The sequence below is a fragment of the Micrasema longulum genome, unplaced genomic scaffold (assembly GCF_059751315.1).
Source record: "Micrasema longulum isolate JH-2025_06_02 unplaced genomic scaffold, ASM5975131v1 h1tg000962l, whole genome shotgun sequence".
Classification (NCBI taxonomy): Eukaryota; Metazoa; Arthropoda; class Insecta; order Trichoptera; family Brachycentridae; genus Micrasema; species Micrasema longulum.
Genome location: NW_028278153.1, coordinates 194,121 through 209,891, shown reverse-complemented (window position 1 = coordinate 209,891; position 15,771 = coordinate 194,121). Strand labels below are relative to the sequence as shown.

The 15,771-nt window shown below is 31.7% G+C and overlaps 1 protein-coding gene across 1 annotated transcript in view; it reads right to left on the bottom strand.

Moving 5' to 3' along the window:
- Nucleotides 1-5,055: 5,055 nt before the first annotated feature.
- Nucleotides 5,056-15,771, bottom strand: part of Rab3-GEF (Rab3 GDP-GTP exchange factor) — a 49,073-nt gene continuing 38,357 nt past the window's right edge. The window contains exons 33-35 of the mRNA XM_088232255.1: nucleotides 15,065-15,111; nucleotides 11,040-11,485; nucleotides 5,056-9,916 (exon numbers count right to left, since the gene is read on the bottom strand). Coding sequence (XP_088088381.1) covers nucleotides 9,679-9,916; nucleotides 11,040-11,485; nucleotides 15,065-15,111 — 731 coding nt within the window. The 3' untranslated portion in view covers nucleotides 5,056-9,678. The remainder of the gene's footprint in view (nucleotides 9,917-11,039; nucleotides 11,486-15,064; nucleotides 15,112-15,771) is intronic.

The following is a 15,771-nucleotide window of genomic DNA, read 5'->3' as shown; positions in this document are numbered from 1 at the left end:
GTAAAAGCTTCAAATACATTTACTTGTAAATTGACAATTCTATCTGGTAGCTTTGGTTTACCAATTGGAACAAATAGATTTTTTCTTGCCCTAAAAAACTAAGGCCGTGTTTTGCATAGGAATTATTATTTACTTAGATCTGTCTCCATTTTAATTTGTTTTTCTTTAGAAAACGCATTTCGGGAATTTCGCTCTAGTAATTGATTTAATTAAAAATTCAATTAAGCAACAAATCGCGTATTGCCAGATATTTGTAGACGGGCAGGATTTCACTCAAAGTTGGTAAGATCTAATTTTTTTGCAACAAAGAGGAAAAACAGATTTAATATTGTTGATTTAACTCAGTGGTCGGCAAACTTATTAGTCGAAAAAGCCAAAGATCAGCATTACAACGATTAAGATTTCTTTTGATAGCCAAATTTCTTTTCGTCAAACTGTTTCCCCTTCGAAGCCAAAAAACCTTATTATGCAGTGAATATCTTCGTATTTACTCTCTGTTATTGAGTAAACATTCGTGAAATTTGCGATGAAAAAGAGATTTAAGCTCGGGTTTCCTAGGACAGCGGTGCCCGTATTTTAACGGCCGTAGTGAACATTAATGCTGTTGACAGCCGTCGTAACGGTGACTAAAGAGTGGTTGCCTATAAAAATGGTGTTGATAACACCGTTAAAAAATAAAACCACTCTCTAGTCACCACTACGACGGCTGTCCACCGCATCACCGTTCACTACGGCCGTTAAGATACGGGCACCGCTGTCCTAGGAACCCTAGCTTTAACGACAATTGTGTTGACAATCTTGATGATGTTGATCACCAAATCCATTACATTTGAAATTTTTCGCCTCTTGATGAATTATTCAATGGTAAAAAAGCATCTCGTCGCTAATTTTTTCTTTGCAAACAGAAAAAAAAACAGTTCTCACTTTAGTCACAAATGTTGAAATTTAAATAATTTCATCGTGTGTAATATGATGCTTCTCCACGCATTCGATTACAGTATTTGCAATATCCTCAATTATTCAAGGGCAACGGTCCTAGAAGTTCTTCTGTAGAACATGTAGACTAAATAATTTGAACAAAAAGAAGTGTAACTTGCGCTGAGCCGCACTCGAGTGGCTGAAGAGCTGCATGCAGCTCGCCAGCCGCGGTTTGCCGACAACTGATTCAACTAATTGGGGTAAAAATAAGGATGAAAATCAAAAAGTTTCAGGCTTTGCCCAATAGGTGAAATAATTCAACCAGATGAATTCCATCCACATTAATAAAGGTTTCAACTCTTTTAATTCACAAAAGTCAACAGGTGGAAAAATTAAGGAAATGTGGATGTTTAAACATAGGCAGAATGGTGAATATTACACAGTGTGTAAAGTGGCTAGTAGCCACTTTGTTATAAGCCCTGTAAATGCCTAGTTTTCTATATTACCTCCTTAAAAATGTTTTTCCTTTGTCTTGCAACAAATTTAACTTAAAATTTGATAACTTCTGTATTGCAGGGTATTAAAAAATATTGAAACATTTTATTTATTTTAAATACCCAAATTTAAATCATGCTTTTGTGGGTACATCTTCAATCGATCGATGACAAAGAAAAAACAACACTGAAACCCGCCCTCTGATACCGATCCATTCTAGAGGTATTGTGTCCTCTTTTTTGTTTGATGAACGAATAATTATTTATATTTTAAACCATCTTTGTTCTTTATGATTCGTTTTTTTAGAATTTACATAATATCTGCAGATTGAAAAACCCCTATCATCATTAGCCCACCACAGTATATGGCCAATCAACAATCTTATGAAAGCCATTATGGATTTGCATTAATTATACAAAATACATACATTCAAATAACTTTAATTAACTATCTTAGAATCCATTTATTTCTACACTAGGTATAGTCATGGCATGCTCTATGCAGACATGACAAGTGTGTAATGTAAGTCAGGAGTAATAACACCGCTTGCTTCTTGAATGCTTGCCTTTGCTGTAGGAACACATCGCCAGTACTGTTTAATTTACTATTTATTAACTAGTTAGTAAACTGGAAAAACCAAGAAGGAACACATTGAAAGTACTGTATGGTTTAGTATTTGTTAACTAGTTAGTAAACTGGGAGAATCAAGTAGGAACACATCGACAGTACTGTTTAGTTTACTATTTATTAACTAGTTAGTAAACTGGAAGAACCAAGTCTGATGCGACCTGGCAAACCCAAACCGTCACCACCCTCCCATTTCCTGCTCTCACAGAATAATCCTTTTACGGCATTTGGCAGCTTAAAAGATACGCTGGTTCCGACATTCATAAAAAAGAGGAAATTATTGTTAATAAGTGCATTCTTTTTAGAATCAACCTATTCAAAAGTAGAGCAAATTATCTTAGTCAAGACCTATCCACTAACTACCAACAAAATATACATACCACCCTATACACGAGGATAACGTCCTTAGAAACGCGCTTATAAACAAAAAAAATAACAGATTTGAAGAACTATGGTTGTTTAAACAATGGTGGGGTAGTAAATGTTATACAGGTGTAAATTGGTTGTTTGAACCAGCCAATGACAGATAATTAGTCCTGTAAATAGCTAAACATCTATATCGTAAAATGAAATATTCACCAAAAGTTAGTAACAATAAAACATCAAAAGGAAACGCGATCTAATTTTTTTTACACAAACGTACGAGAGCGGATTTATAATGACGCTACCTAGCGCAGGATGGCAGCATAAACGCAAAAAAGATTTATTTTTTCCAAATTGCGATCTGTCAAATGGCAGCCGTTAAAATGTCACCCAAATTCATCGAGTAGTCATATTTGTTGTAGTCGTTTGAAGTAAACAACTTTTGTGTTTCTTGAAAAATTGAAAAAAACGAATTTCGTGCTGTGATTAAACACTATTATTTGAAAGGGAAAACGGCAAAAGAGACAAAAAAAAAGCTCGATAATTATTACGGTGAGTCTGTTCCGTCAGATTGCATGGTAAAATATTGGATTGCTGAATTTAAACGAGGCCGAACAAGCACTGCAATAATACCATCAACAGGAAGGCCAAAATCGGTGATTGCTGAAGAAAATATCAAGAAAATCTTCGATATACTTCATGGATTCCACACTAGATATTTACCATTGGAGCGTCTTCATTGCTATGCTTTTTTGATAAATTGTTTCGTCCATGCGCTAGTCCCATGAGCTAGGACCATCCAAAAAAACAAAAAAGCGCCCTGTTCTATCGGCCGATTTCGGAGGCACGGTAAACAAATATGGTAAATAATTTTGTAAAACGGAAAATTTACCTATGTAGAAAATTTTATTTTAATATTTTTTCTATGAAAAATGTATCAAATCAATTCAGTTTTGAGGTGCAGAAATCGGGTTAGCCAAACCTCGATTCTGTCTATTTTAGTTGGGAAAAATTAGTCTGCGGCACGTGCAGTTGTTTTTTTTGCACAGTACCGGGGAGGTATTTGTGAAAAGGTGACAGAAAAGTAATGTTCAAACTACAATACATTGAGTGTGTCTAAATATTTGCAAAGAAAGACTGGATTTCACCCCGTAAGGAGTCATTAAGATTAACGAATTACAACAGGGATGAAGTACATTTTAAGGAATGAAATATGGAAGTCTAGCAATTTACAGGGCATGTGACCTGTCATTGGCTGGTTACGTGGCTTTACAGCGGTATAAAATTCACCATTTTGACTTTGTTTGAACATCCATATTTTTTCAATTTTCCATCTGTTGGTTTTAGTGAAATCAAATAGCTGAAACCTTTATTGTTGTGTAGAGATTCATCTGATTTAATTATTTCACATACTAGAAAACGCCTGAAAATAATTTCCAAATTTTGGTAAAAATAAAACAATTATATTTTGGAAGCAAATTTATTTTGGGTTGCAACTTTATACGTACATCAATATTATTATTTGTCATTTTAATTTGTTTTGAAAAAAAATATATAATTTATTGATTCATAATATTAAAAAAATAATATATCTATTTCTGATAATATTTGGAACATTCATTGTATCATTTTTATATTTTAGATTGGTATGGATTAAATTCTTACTATGATATTTATTATTTGTTGGTTATAACCACAGACGAGAGAACAATATTTTCTGTGGTTATGTTACTGAATTTATTTGGAATAATACATGCAGATACATATAGATATAAGTCATTTTTATTGCTATTCCATACAGAATACTTTTAGTGATGACAAAACAACATCAAGGCAATGTCCACTGACCACAAATTATGAAATCAACCCAATCATTTGAATACTAATATAAAATGCTACAAAAAATACTAGATACGATTATTTTTGATCAACAAACAGCAGATTTCACCCTCTGGGAAAATTATCTAGGTGTATGGACTGTATAGGTAATTAAAAAAAGACGTAGAACCTCTTTGAAAAGGGAATATGGATGTTTAGATATTTACAAGGCTTATTAATCAGTTCAACCCTAATCTAGAATATGCTTCCTCAATTTTATCTTCATTCTAAAAAAATCATATTGACCATACCGAGTCTGTCCAATACCGTTTTCTAAGAAACGTGGCATGGTTGCTCGGATTGGAAAGGAGTCACTCTTCCTATTTTGAAATAGATCAATCTATCAATCTGTCTTCATTGGATTAACGTAAAACGGATATGGATCTCATATGTATTTTCAGAATAATTAATGCTGTAAGTGATGTCTCATCTCTGTTGCAATTAATTTCTTTTTATGTTCCCAACCATGTCGCCAAAGGCTATTTATGAAAAATTCTAAGAACAACTTTTATTTTTATGCCCCAATGTCCAGAATGTGTAAATTAGTCAATTCGTCTTACAATTTGGAATCCTTTGGGATAGATCTTCCAGCTTTTCGTAGATCTCTTCGCCACTAAAACAGTGAAGATTGAAGATGTATTGGCATGGGTTAGCTCGAAGTCTTTTATAATGATCGTGTAATATATTGTTTAAAATTATATTATTGCCTTCGTTTGTTTTTGCTAGAGTTTTATGTTTTTTTTTTCAGTTTCTTGTACATATTGTTTCTAAATGTTTGTTTTGTAAATTTCTGTCCCTGATAAACTGTTTTGTCCCACAAGGACCACCAGACTCCAACACATAATCCAGTGTGGCTACAATAGGTCAAACTTCACCCGCCATTCTCCCCTGGAACGCATCTACAGAACAGCTAATAATTTTTCTGAGCTGTTAGACTTATTCTTATTCTTAGTGGTGGGGGTCAGTGCTATGCAAGCTCCTGACGTCACTGCGACCTGTAAAGATATATTGTGATGGGTCCCCGTGAATAGTTCTCGACCTTCAAGCCCAGGTCTATAAAGAACCTGGCTACTGTGTGAAAGGCGAGAGTTTTCATTTTGCTAAATCTCCCTCTCCAAGCCCAGATCCGTTAAGTATCGGGTTGTTAAGTAGGGGCGAGCTCTTTTAAATCCTCATATGTAACCTATGGTCCCTTATGAGGATGAGGCTCCTTTTATGATGTAAAGCATCACATTCACAAAGAATGTGTAAAGGTGTTTCCTCCTTTGCACCGCTGTTGGGCTTGCTTCACTCCACTCCTGTTGCAATTAAAAAAGCTATCCTTTCCATTGAATAGCCATCCCCTTAATTCTCCTTGTTTGGATTTTTATTCATCTTTTCGTTTTTTTTCTTTATAAATAATTATTTACATGTAAGTGAAATAATTATGATTCTATTTTATGTCTATGTAAATGTATGTATTTATATAATACTTTGTGTACTCTTTAACTTCTTAGAGCCCTCTGGGCGTTTATAAATAAATCAACAAATATGTTTATTCATACGTATAATAAATTACTTTTGATGATTTTTGATGACTTTTCATATTCCCATTTCAAAGAGGTGCTACAAATCTGTTTAAATACATAACTATTATTTATTTTTACTTTATTTTTGCAGAGTTAAAATTCGATTTTTATATTTTCAAAATATTTTTTTTAAACTCAAAATAACAAAAACTTTAAAATTATCAGATACAGTTTATATGTACAATGAAGAAGGTCAGTATTTTTTTACATTATTATTATTTGTTAATGAACTATCCAACTAAGCCACAAAAATTTTGTAATTTTGAAATCACTCCGCCTGAGACGTCTCAAGTTCTCTACGGTGAGTTGTCCTGATTGGAGGGTTAGACGACTAAAAATGTATCACAAAACTCTTTCATTGGTTGATTTCGGAGTTTTTTTATTAATTTTTCCGTACATTTTTGAGAAACTACAATTAAATGCTCTTATTTTTACGGCGCGTAACAAAACATTTTTTTAGCTCAAATTTCCGATTGCACTGAACTTCCTCATTATAAACATGTTATGTAGGAATAACAATGCAAATAAAATATTTCGTGAACAGGACAATAAAATGTTAAAACGTCACTACGCTTAAATAAATATCAAAACATGCAAATAAATTATTTAATTTTTATACTAACGTCTAAGGGATCACAGAAAATGTCGCAATATTATTCATGCCACAAGAACATTTTTTATAAAAAATTTACTTAAGCATTTACAAAATTAAGTTCTTTATAATAGACTCTAAACATCTGTCCACAAAAGATCTAATAGGATTTTGTATTTGTACATTACTATTATCTATTAATGAAGTTTATACATAAACAATCACGATTTCTTTGAGAACTCCCGGATATGTTATTCGACAACACCAAAAAGCGAGAATGTACAAATATGTATTCAAACAAACTACAGGACACCGAACATAATTGTGACCAATATTCTACGTAAAAATTATTAAGTCTCCTTTTAAATAGTGGTGTTTCATATGCATTCAAGGCGGTTGGATCAACATTTCCTCAAGTAAATAAATGAGAATGGGTGCAAAACCCGAGTTAGTAACAAACGTGGTCCCATGCGTGATGTACATATCACACATTTGGATTCCCATTCATATATGGTACGTCAAAAAAGTAAGTTCCTTTTGACAGGTTAAAGAAAATAAGTACGTATTTGAAATTCGGTGATATCCTGCCGGTAAAACAACTTTGTGATTACAAATTGTTGTAGATCACTTTGTTAATCAGAAGTATAAAAAGAGAGTTGCCCACGCTCCCAACACTAGAATTAAAACTGAGGGTTCCGTTATTCCAAGATTTATCTAACGCAAACCATTATTAACATGAATGATCTTCGATTGAAAAAGAAAAAACTGAAAAAATGCCTGCCCAATACTTTATTGTGACCTCAAAAGGTAATAAATAAATGTTTTTAATATGCAAGTGCGTAAAATAAACCTTTCGTAAAAAATTGTGTCCTACCGAAAAGTCTTTAGACATAGTGGTTAATTACTCGTAAATATGTTATTAAAAATACCAAATAAGCACTGTTCTGCAGCACTGAAACTGAATATTTAGAAGGAAAAAAAATGGTGAAAAATTTTCGGACCTGAAACTATTTATTTTCATCTCTCGCAATTTTTTAGACACATCACAGTGTGCTATAAGCTTGCGCATTCTTACTTCATAAAAGGGTGATATCCTCTTCATGAAAAGGGACGCCCACTTTGTTCGTCATCGTGCACATTATTACGAGCTTCATTGAATTGTCTCACACGTCACCGATTTGTGAAATGTGAACTGGTTTCATGTTCTTCGCATTGAAGTAACGAATTACAAAGTTTGTCTCACAAACGGCGGCATTAAAAAATTGATCGGCATGACAAACAAGCACCACGAAGCGCACACAACAGTTAACTAAATCATGATGGCGTCCACTTATTTTTAATACGTCAGGTTAAGCACCACGCATGCGCGAAACAGCTATTGCAGCGCTGCGACGGTAAGAAATACAAAAGGAACTTAATTTCTGGATAAACCTCGTATTATCACTATTACAATATATTTTTTAACAACGACTACATTTGTAATTACATTATAATACTGTATCCATAAAAGTATTTTATGCCTGCAATTCCTTTAGTAGTATACTTTTTAATCGGTATGTTTACCGCTTTTTTTACAAACATTAAACACTTTCACTTTTATCATTATATTGCATATATCTATCTATAAACACATTTACATACATACAGTTTACACTATTAATATTTACAAACTTACATAACAATGAAAATACAATAAGCTAATTTACAGAAACAGACAAAAATACAAAATCTTTTACAGCACAATCCTTCCATTCGTGGTTTTCATTTTCAAAACAAATTTAATTTTAAGCGTTGAATTTCTGAAATGAAATAGCTACTTCAATAAAGTATAACTTATCTAAATATCGATAAAAAATAACACTTCAAAAATATATAAAATCTTTTTTTTTTTTTTTTTAGTTTCAGTTCTTTTGCCTAGTTTTGCCTGAAAATTTACATAAGGAATTTATTTCTTTTAATGATTTTAAAATTATTTAACGCCTTTACTCAATGTGAAATCATTTATTTATTTCAATACATAACCAATTTAGGTTCTTTTATGAAAAATTAATAACTTTTTTGTTTTATTCTACATTTGATAATGTTACTTTTTATCAAACATCGTTATAACAGTTCCCACTTTCTAAGAACATTTCAATTGGATAGTCTATTCTGATAAATGATATACATAGGTCTATACTAAAATTACGTATCTGCAAAACACCGATTTTTAAAAGACAAACTGGTATAATAAATTTACATTATAGGTTTAACAATTAAATAGTTTTTTGTATCAAATAATTTCAAATTGGCTGTTTTGATAATTAGGGAAAGAAATGTGCAGGGTGGTTTTGTAAGATTTAGAACTTGGAGCAAAAATATTTATCATCTTCTAGTCTACTTATTGAATACTTTTTTGAAGCCAGACACCTTTGAAGTTTTGTAATTATCTGTCTCACTAAGTAAGACTATATGGAGGCAGTTTTTATATTATTTTTATCAGTATCAGTAAGTATAGAGACATATTGAATGAAGGAAATATGGGAGCCTACACAGTTACAAAGCTTCACTGAATAGTTTTAACTCTTTATGTACTGAATAACGTTCAGTATTCTGCTTTTGTTTTAAATGGACTATATTTTTTTTATGTAGGCATATTATGCACTTTGTTTTTTTTCTAATTGGATACTGCATAATGTCTTAGATTTTTTTGAGCGATTTCTTAAAATCAACCAAAACAACAATAAAAATAATAACCGCCAGAAATGAAATTGTCCATTTATGGGAAAAAAAATTTGTGTTTGGGCAGATTAACATTTAAATTTGCAGATAACTCAGTTCAGTATGTAAAATAGAACCAGAACCCTTGAAGAGTGCATTTGATTCGATAGCTACTCTCTGGTTCAAATGCTGAAGAAGGAAATCGAGTGAAAATAACTCCACCTCGTTGTGTAGTGATTGACGCATTTGCCTTTCACGCTTGAGGTCCCTGGTTCGATTTGTACGATTTTTATTGTTCCGAGACTGGGACCCAAAACGAAAGACTGATCAACTTACATTATTTGTAAGAAAAACGATCCCGCTCCATTTTAATAGTAATCCTTACGTAGAGCAAATTGATAAATAATTATGAAAATTACAAATAGTTACCAAATAATATTTTAATAATCATTTCATTTTCCATGGTATGCATGAGGGACCTACGCAATTTTTAGTTTCGCCGTTTCCGAAGATGAACGGCAATGATTGCCGCCCTAGTCAGCGTCTCCTGGGCGGGGAGCCTGACGGGTCCTGCGAGGACTGGCGGGAGAGGGAGGCGTGACGCTGTGGGATGACGAACTCGGCAGTCCGCTGGGGAGTCACGAAGGGGTTGGGGCCGGCGTAGGGGCCCGAGATGGAGCCCTGGCGAGCCATTCTCCGCGGGGGACCTTCCGCGGGTTTCTCCGGAGACTGAGTTTGGGAGTTTGGACTCACTTGGGTTCTTTGTCCAAAAGCGCTAAAAAATTAGTCATTTTTAAATTCAAATACGCGAGTGTCATCGTTATAAAAACATAGTTTTCATTACATAATGAGTATATTGAATACAACTAAAAAAAATGCATATTAAAAATTAATACAAGTAGGATTGGACAGGCTGTACGAACATAAACATTTGTGAAAAAAATCCGTTTATTTTACCAATTTAAATACCGCCGAAATACTAAAATCAACATATATATAACAAACAAATATATTTCTATCTGTTTTGTAAAATTCTGTAATTGAAGAAATAATAATATACCTATGGATGAGGAATTTTATCGAACAAACATCTACAAATTGTTTTTAACCTAGCCGGACCGAAATGGATGACACGAATCCCGTATAGACCGATTTTAATTCAATAACTCTAGTATTATTAAAGCTATATGCCTTATTTTTTTTGTAATCGTGAAAATAACAGAAAGAGGCATTTTCTTGTTTTTGTTTTTGAATTTTCAAATCGTTTTATATTAAAACAAAAAAAGACGTAAATAATATAAGGGTCGATTTCACTTTATACACATTAGCATTCGGTAATCTTACAAAAATAAATAAAATACACGAATTAGTCAAATATGTGTACGTGAAAATATGAATAAATTATTGCACGATCATAAACACTTCACAAATTTTTATTCTCGTGACGCTTTACAAGTAGGTGCTGGGGTCGTTTGGTCCCCCCGTTCAGATCATGTGTAATTTTTGGATGCTTAGTGAGGAAAAGGTTTTAAAGTGTGTATTATTATTAAATTACTTTATAAAATAAAATAGAACATTTCCTTATCCTTAGGACACTGCATTCGTGCTCCAATTTCTGCTGAACATTACACCACGAGGCCGACAATTTAAATATCTGTTATATTATAAATATTTATTGTATTACCTATAATAAAATTTATTTATTTATTTAATGAAAGGTAAACACATTATAATTACACGGTGAGACTTAATTATCTAAACTCGATCTTTGTTTATAATTAATAATAGTTTATGTATTCTGCATGTTAGTAATTATTATGTCAGTCCTACTGAATTGCCCAGTCAGTAAGAAGAAAAGTGAAACGTCGCAGAAGTATCAAGAAAGAAATAAAACTCACCTATATTCCTGGGGATCTGGCATTGTGTTATGTCTTCCTATGGGGCTAGGCCCAGGGGGCTGCGCGCGACGAGGGGGTATGGCCGGGGGGCTGCCCACGAGCCCCCCTTGAGAATTCTGCCGCGGAGGTATGAGAGGGGGCGGTGGATGCCTCGGGGGAGGAGTGGACCCAACCACAACTTTACTTTCCTCTACGTTTGCCCTCTCGATCTCCCTTTCTTGCGCCTTAATAGGTGGGGTGCTTTTACCTATGTCTGTTTCTGGCGCCCTTCTCGCAGTCTGTTTCTGTGGCTTGGCATCCACTGTGGGGTGGACCTCCTCTGCAGGAGGTAAGTCTTGGGCGTTAGAAGGCCTTCTTGCTGCCTGTTGAAGGATTTGCTTTTTCTGCTCTTGGCCAGCAGCTAAATATGAGAAAACGCATAACACTGCATAGCATATCTGTTCCGCCTGAAAACAATTTCATTGTTTTATATAACTAACTAATTACATGCTTATTATCCTATGGTATATTTATATAAATTGAACACATATTTTTAATGACGACCACATATTTGCGGATAGGGTTTTTCAAATAATGGTCAAGATATATGTGATAAACAATTTATAAATTAAATATATTTGTAATGTTATTATTAGAACACACATAACAATATGTATGATATGTGTGCCCTACTTTAAGATTTAAATTTTTTTTAAATGTGTTTTGATGTGCAAAGTAAATCTACCTATAAACATAATTCTAAGTAATACGTTTTATTTATATGTTTATTGTGGATAGAAAATTTTTTTTAAGCATTTAAAAAAAAAATTATTTGCTTATTTATTGCAATGTTATTTCCTTTTATATTTTTTAAAAACAAATATGACCTTTTTATTTATTTCCAAAATTGGTATACAAGATAAAGAATAAAAATACATATAGTATGTATAGGTAGACACGTAAATTTAAAAAATGTTTCTTTCTCTCTCTAATACAGTAAAAACTCGTGAGCGTAAATAGCGAGGGAGTTTGTTTTATTTTCTAAACAAGTTCCTTTAAATTAGATATTATATTCCAAAAAAAACTATTTTCTATTGTACGTAGGTTTTGGATAAGGTGAGTATCATGTATTTTTTCAATTTAAATTGAAATCTTGGAATATTTGTTTTTGATAGTACATTACTGTCACTACAAATGGTAAACTTCAGTTTCATTTACTTTCAAAAACACCTACCAAAGTATAAGATAAAAATCAAATATCTTGAAACATTATATGAGTTAAGGTATTTTACATTTTACTCCTTCCTTAAAAATATTTAAAATATAATTATGACTATAATTGTTCTTGAAAACACTAACTTGTTGATATATTTGAAAATAATATTAATTAAGCATACATTACAAAAGTACAAACATTTATCAAATAATATTTAATTTGAAACAACTTATTACAATTTTCATTAGACAACCTGATTTAATCAGACAAATGTCAGCCCAATTTTCATACATTACAAAGTTAGATGAGAGTCTTTTTATACGATGGTAAAAATCCAAAATCGTTGAACGTTATTTACGATATAAATATAATCATTTTTTTAGTGGCAGGTAAACACATTATAATTACACGGTGAGACTCACTTATCTCCACTCCATTTCCTTTCATTTAATGTTTACCTGACAGTAGCCACCAAATAAGTAAATAATAATATATATATTTTATTTCATTTATTTTAATTTTATTTATTCTGGATTTTTATAGCTAGTTCATAAAACAAAAGTAGAAATATATTGACAATACTAGAGCCAATTAAAAAAATTCGTTCATCTCAATTCATTTGAATTTTACCGTGTCTTGTGGATTTGCAAGATACGTATTAAATGGGCCAATCTACATATTTTTCCGATTTTAACTAAATCAAGCCTGACCGTCCAATTTAAACAGGTTGTCTGTAAGGTTCTTTACCTTTTTCAATCCAGCCTACTCTACATAGAATGAGCGAGAAATCCCAAGAATTTTTATCCACAAAAAACAGTGATTTGTATTTTATTTAAATTACAGTAAATATATGGTAAATTACGTTAGATTGGCTAGTTTTCAAAATATCAGTAGATAGATAAAAAAAAATTGAAACACGCAAATTTAATAAGTAATATTGAACTTAAAATGCATATGAAAAATTTAAGGATGATGATCAGCTTCGTGGGATTTTTCGCACATACCAGTGGAACCGTATATTCGTAAATATTCAACGCGTTATCCATTCGGGGTGTTTTGGTATCACTAAAAAAAAAGTCTCCCGTTCGAGATGTTTCAGAATCACCAGAGCGCTCGTTATAAATCAGCACTATTTAATTTCATAAAACCACAAAATCGACCCCGAGTAACGCCTGCTAATGTCACTCAACATAAATATTCCCGTTTTCAGTGTAGTATCTCGGTTATGCCATAAATGCCTTACAAAATAATTTACTTCGTTTCGGTTATTATTCGAGGAGGGGTTACACTTCAGGATATCTCTATCCGGCACGTCTGCTATTTACGAAGCCACTTCGGGTGGATTCCGAAACATTCCGAACGGATAACGCATCGAAGCATTACCAATATGCAGTTAGGCCGATAATTGCCCCGTGGTCACGGGTGGGATTAAAAAGGTAATAACTATATAATGTAAATAAAATGACCAACTAAAATGCTTACAATGAACAGATACAGATGCGTGTAGTGAACCATCGAAGGTGATCTAATATCTACAGTTACAAACTTTCTAGAAGTATTCCATCATTCAATGTGTGCATTAATTTAATGGAGAAAAATCTATGAAGGGTCTTAGAGATTTCGCAGGCCTAGAAAACATGCAAAATAAAAAAAGATGAAACAATTCTTTACAGGCAAACATAAAATAAAATAAACAATATTATTGCAAAAAATATTCCATAGGTCAACAAAAAACATTTAATCAGTAAATCTATTTTTCTAGATGCATATTTTAGTTAAATTGAGTTTTATCGATTTTACTGTCACTGTAGGTGTATATCGAAAACACTCGATCCTAGGAATCGTAGTAAGAATACATGCGGCGATTTATTTTACAATTTATGTATCTTCTGAAGGTTTTTCATTATTTTACATGATTTTTTTATGAAAGTAGAGCAGAAATATAATAGAAGATCCTTGGCTAAGATTGACTAAAAAATTAAGACATGCAAAAAAAAATGTTATGCCAAACAAATTTTTTTATGTGTTATTTTTTTTTAATTTAATGGTAAAAACATTTATAAGATTTTCTTTTATTTTTATTTACTGAGGAAAAAACAATAGTTTTACATATATGGAATACAGAAAATAAGAATATATATAAACTAAAATATAAATTTTCCACGGTGATGTAAGCTAAGGTATCAAAATAAAAGCAATTTAAAAATTGATAAATGGTAAGCACTCAAAACTTGGATATAAAAAAAAAAATAATAATACAAAAATGTATATATTGTTTAGTAATAAAAATAAAATAAATAGAAATAAAATAAATTTAAAGAATAAGAAAAAATACAGTTAAATAAAAATAATTTAAAAGGTACAAATATAATAATGAACATACATACATGATAACTGACATCGTATAATTGAACGGGTGCACTGTCTATAAGGAATCTTCTATATTTCATAAAGGAGAGATGAAAAATGTCTGCGTGACCGGAGAGAACAGTATTATATTAATGACATGATCTAAAGAAAAAGTTGTTTTTCCTTGAGTATGTCCTAGGTATTGGCAAATAAAATGTAGTATGCAGTATTGTTCTGTTAGGTACAAAATATTCTAAAGCACTTGTGAGTAAAGGGCAGTCTTTAAATATATATTACACCACTTAAAGGGTTAAATTTATTTTTGAATTCAATACTTTATTGTAATTTATTATTTCATTTTTTGGATTATTTAAAACAAATTAAACATGTTAAAAAGCTAATCAATCAGGCTTTATAAGCTTAACATTTAAAAGTACACTCAATAAAACACGCGTGCTAATAAAAATAAGTGTGTACTTACCATGGAAGATCTGTATTTTCTTTGGGTAACCTGACGTGTTTTGGGATCTGTAAATAATAATGCATTGAACTTTGCGGTTTTATGAAATATGTTGTTTAGATAAACAATCAAACGTCCTGATTTCCCAAAAAAAGTAGTCAATGTTTCAGTAAATATTTTTAAAAAACAGGTTTTATTTTCTCATTTCTTTACACCCTGGAGGATTTTAAAATACGTCAGTTATGGTGATACTTAATACATTAAAAAATAATATTATGAAGACACTATAAGCTAGTTTTTATACAAAATGACTAATATAAACATAACTTTGATAAATTTGCAAAAAACATTAAATTTAGTTCGAGTCAAACAATTCAATAACCACTAGTATGTTCGTTCTTAAGAGAGTACATCAAATCTATATATAACGTGGCATTGTCTTGTACGGCACATTGAAGCTAATGCATTTTATTTAATCAGAAACGTAAAAATAATTGTTTATTGTATTGTACGAAAACACTAAATCCGATTTCATTCTTCTGTCTCTTTTGTTAAATAAAATTTAATGTATTTAATAAAAAACAGAGTAATGCTCAGCATAGTGAGGTCATTAACTCAGACACTTTGGTAGTATAAATTAGGTGTTAAGGAATTATTGTAAAAATAAGAATTTAAATAAAAAAAAAACAACTTTTATATGTAGTCTCGCCAATGAACAATAAATATTG